This window comes from Poecilia formosa, unplaced genomic scaffold, assembly GCF_000485575.1.
Source record: "Poecilia formosa unplaced genomic scaffold, Poecilia_formosa-5.1.2 Scaffold825, whole genome shotgun sequence".
Taxonomy (NCBI): Eukaryota; Metazoa; Chordata; class Actinopteri; order Cyprinodontiformes; family Poeciliidae; genus Poecilia; species Poecilia formosa.
Genome location: NW_006800764.1, coordinates 81,832 through 86,337, shown reverse-complemented (window position 1 = coordinate 86,337; position 4,506 = coordinate 81,832). Strand labels below are relative to the sequence as shown.

Here is a 4,506-nt window from a genome sequence, read left to right as displayed (position 1 = left end):
GACTTTTACTGAAAATCCAGCTTTGCTGCATCCAAATTAGCTTTAATTAACTGATTAAAATTGGCTAAATACAGCAAGCATTTTAAAAGAAAATGACCTGAATCTCTTTCTTACAACTCAGAATAAATTTGTTCGAATGAGCCTGAAAAAATAGAAGCCTTTCTTTTAGCACAGTAAACAAGCACAATCCTTTTTACATTTCATCAGAAATAACATCTCTTTTCTGCACAAAAAATTAAATTAAAAAAATTAGACAACTTTCTGTGCTTGCTTTAGTTTTTTGTTTTATCTTTTGCTTGTGAATACTTTTTACTTGACAATTTTGGCTCACATAAAAAGTTGGGAAATTCCTGTTTTAAAACAAGTCAGAAACAACAGCGCCCTCTTGTGGAGGACATCAACCTTTACCTGTTGTCTTACCAGGTGAATGTGCAGGAAGGAACGCCTCCAGCTGTTTCTGAGCTTGGGGGGTGAAACGCACATCCAGGCTGGAAACCGGAGGCTCTCTGATCCAGTCGGCGATGGTTGTACTGGAATCACTGCCATAACTGGGCCGGTCCACGATCTCTGCTGCTGGTTCCGTTTTTCCACAGTCTGACACTTTGTCTCTCTCCTCACAGTCAGGTGGTGTCAGATCAGCTTCGTTTGCATAAGACTCCACTTCTTTCAGCAAACTAACAGCTTCTTTGGGTAAAAAAAACTGAGTCTGTGGCGGCGTTAAACAAACACCTGCTTCAGATTTCCCTCTCAGGTGAAGAATCTCATCTTCATCTTCATCACCTGGTGTTTTGTCTTCTAGATGAAAGCTTGAGATGTTCGCCTCCTTCTCTTCAGACACAGTCTGTAGATCTGGGTTCGATTCCAGCCCTGTCCTCGTGTTAAGAGAGTCGTATTCTGGGATGTACGGTTTAATGTCCAGGACGGGAGTGCCGGCAATCATATCAATATCTGAGAGATGCAGCGTGTCACCTAGAAAATAAATTAAATATTTTAGGATTTCCTCAAATCACCGCACACCACATGAACTATAAACCCATTGCATGTTATTGTTTACGCGCGGAAATTTCACGTTCAACGCCGGAGGCCAAAAAGTCGATTTTTTTACATGCCGTCCATAACCGCGCTGCCGCGATAGAAAAACAAAGTGAAACCTGGAGATGTAGGTATTATTCATTTAATGCCACAGTAAAGGCACAAATAATGCAGAGAAACCGTTGAAGAACAACTCTACGGCGCTCAACACAGACCCGTTGCCATGGAGACTGACAACAACAAGGTCACTAATGTATCAGGATTCAACACAAAAAAAATCATTTCCCACACAAAGAACAGAACATTCTGTTTTTAGACTCAGAGTCTACAAACTGCTTTTGTTCTTAGACTTGATGTTTGTTTTGAGATTATTAATAAATGATCGCTGTGATAGATTAGCCAATTTAAACACCTGCTCTAATGATAATCTCTCAGATTTGGTGTTTAGGTCACTTTTTTTAACTGAATTAAAACACACCAAATTCTGCAGCACATCCACATGTTAAGGTTGTCAAAGTCAAGCTGTTTTTTTTATTTTATTATTATTTAAAGCTTTTTCCTGACCTTGTTATCTAGCTGACTTAGTGTTGACAATCTGTAGCAAAGCAGTGTGTCCCTTTTTCTTTTATACAACATGTGTACATTTATGATTTAGTGCATTATGTTGACAACTTGACAGCTTTTTGCCCTCCAGCAGGGAGCAGAGGGGATGTTGCACTTGTGACGTCCCGCTGCAACATACCTACATCCATCTCATGCAAAATGGCTTCATACCTTGAATTTTATCCAGCTTGGCCAGTGTCAGTCCAAGGGAGTTTGGTCGGTGTGGACTTCGTGTCGAGTAAACTCCGACTCTCTGACCGTTCAGCCTGGGAGGTTTCACCTTGGCTTTGTAACTCTGATGTCCGTTTTTATGGAAAAGAAAAATAATCCTGTAAAGATTGAATGTTATCAACAAAGATACAGAATGAAACATCCTCTTCCAGGCTTCAAAAATAGAAAAAGTAGCAAAAACATAATATTTTGATGTCCTTCTCCTCAATAAAGGAAGGTTTCTGCTTAAGCTCATCTCAGCGTTTCATTTGTAATTACAAAAGATGATTTTGGGATCTTCAAGCGATAATGCTGCTCAGCATGGGGTGGAGTGTGAAGTGGCCAATTTGACCGGAATAAGATCAAAACTACATATGGGTTGGGAAAGAGTCTCTGCCTCAAAGACAGAGTTTAAGTTTTCTGGTACCTAATGACTAAAAAGAATATCAGCCAACTGGAGATAAATGTGCAGGAACCCATCATGGAGGTAGATAGCTTGTTTGCTAGCTAGCTTGCTAGCAAACAAGCTAGCTAGCTAGCCAAGGGTATGCTAGCAGCTATGTTGTGTTCCAAGAGAAAAAAGAAAACTTTAGTAGAATACACCAGATTAAATAGTCCCACCACAACAAAATTTAAGGCCTGTGATTAACACATTTAAGAGCAAAGTTGTTGGGGTTTTTTCCAGTAAATTTAAAACAATTTATGGCCTTAATTTTAGATAAGACTAAATGTAAGACTTTTTAAGGATGTGCAGACACCCTGATTTGGGCTTCATGTGCAGTAATGTGTATTTTGATTCAGTTTATCGAGAAGAAAGAAGAAACTGAGCTGAAAATCCCATGAACACAGGGGCAGATAGAGAACCTCACCGCGTTTTCCTCCTACTGATGTTAATTTAGAATTAGCAGTTCTTTCCTGTAGTTTATGAAATAAAGAAATAAAACAGTGTTTATCAGCAGGACAAAACCCACTTGAGGCTTTTCTAAGCTTGACAGGTTAAAGGAGACCCAGAGATATGTGCAGTATATGCGTGACGTACCAGACATGCGAGTACTGCTCGAGGCCCACCAGCGCATGCTCAGGGTTGTTGAAAACGCTCTGCTGGATTTGCAGCTGAGCCCGTGACGGGCCGCAGATAGTCGGCTGCCTGGGCGTCCCGTTCTTCACGGAAAAACAGGAGCTGATGTAACCAATCGGCACAGTCTGGATGTTTCCTGCAAAGTGTGGTTAAAATATTTTAAAAGCAGGCAGTTTAATCAAAACAGGAGAGATAAACGCAGCACATATTTTTTTGTTCACAACTAACCTAACTCAGTGATATGATCATTGCCAATTATGGTGGAGAGAAGAGACGGTTTGTTTTAAAAAATAACCCATCGTTGTCATGGTTACACATCTTAATTTTGACAGTTTGACAATTCTAGCTGTAAAAATTACTTTGTGACTAAAGTGATTTAATTTAATCTTAGAAACGTTCATCTAATTAGTGCAAAAGTAAAAGTTCTTTTGATCAAAGTTTTTCAGGCATTGTGAAGTTCTGTCAATGAGTTCATTTTGTTTTCGGTCCTAACAGCTAATCATGACAGCATGTTGTGCAGTTTATGTGTATTAAGTATAAATAGTATATCCACCTTGTTCTAATGCGTCTGGCGCTGATAATGAAGATGTGCAGTCTTTTTTATTGTGGCCAGAAAAGTCGGCCTTTGACACAGCAGCCTGAATCGACATCAGATGTTTGCGATGCGCTCTGACAGCCCCGTCCAACGTCTGTCTGTTTAGGAAAAGATGGAAGAAAAAAAGGTTATTACTGGAGACAGAGGAGTACAAAACTGGAGACATCTTACTTCCCACCTTCACATTATGGTTAAAGGGCTATTTCACTACTTTTAAGGAATATGGAATATTTTAAACCTAAAATACTTCAGATCTGAATAAACATTAATAAAAATACATTTTGCTTCAACCTGTGACCTATTTTTTTTAACATGCTACGTATTTGAATATTCCCCTTTTATAATTTTGCTTGAAGTACTTGGTGTACTCTGAGTGTTTTGAAAAGTGCTATACAAATTACATATATTATTAATATTTTTGAAAACATAAAAAGAAGCCATTTATACCACATTAGAAGAGGGGAAGCTTGAAAATGCCAACACTTAATCTGGTGAAACATGGAATAAATTACTATGCAACTGATAGAAATTATTTAAAATGCAGTTCATGACATACCAAACAATAAAACAATGCAGTGAAATAAACTAAAGAAAACTAATTCCACAAGGCCCATTTTTAGGGATAATTTACCCTGAAATAATCCAATTCAGCTTAATGTGTTTTTTTTCCCATTATCATTTAGTAGCTATGTCAAATCAAATAAAGTTCAGATGTAGTGAAACAGCCCTTTAACCAGCAGCCCAATCGGATGCTAACTTCAGTTTGGTCTTTTTAAAGTTAAATATACCTCAGATTTTTTATTTCTTTCCGCATTACAGAAACTTGTTGATTCATCTTCTTCATGTTCTCCCCGCAGTGCTCACACAGCGGACTCATTTTTACTGAAACGAAGAAGAAACAACGAGAGAAAACAGGTTTTACCAGGTTAGCCTGTAGCTAATAAAGATAGTAGCGAACCGTCGTCCGAACGTCATCACGGAGGACGCA

General features: G+C 38.6%; 1 protein-coding gene across 1 annotated transcript; it reads right to left on the bottom strand.

The window, feature by feature from the left end:
* Nucleotides 1-375: 375 nt before the first annotated feature.
* LOC103131738 (tRNA (adenine(37)-N6)-methyltransferase-like) lies at nucleotides 376-4,506 on the bottom strand. Its single transcript, XM_007543448.2, has 5 exons — nucleotides 4,307-4,506; nucleotides 3,477-3,616; nucleotides 2,885-3,059; nucleotides 1,807-1,964; nucleotides 376-969 (listed from the first exon to the last, which is right to left on the bottom strand). The coding sequence occupies exons 1-5, from the start codon at nucleotides 4,393-4,395 to the stop codon at nucleotides 398-400; spliced, it is 1,134 nt and encodes a 377-aa protein (XP_007543510.1). The 5' UTR covers nucleotides 4,396-4,506; the 3' UTR covers nucleotides 376-397.

Coding starts and splice junctions, on each gene's coding strand:
- LOC103131738 (XM_007543448.2), bottom strand. CDS start 4,395: ATGAGTCCGCTGTGTGAGCACTGCGGGGAGAACATGAAGAAGATGAAT. Junction 3,060..3,476: donor GCCAGACGCATTAGAACAAG/GTGGATATACTA, acceptor CACACTTTGCAG/GAAACATCCAGACTGTGCCG. Junction 970..1,806: donor CAAGCTGGATAAAATTCAAG/GTATGAAGCCAT, acceptor TTTATTTTCTAG/GTGACACGCTGCATCTCTCA.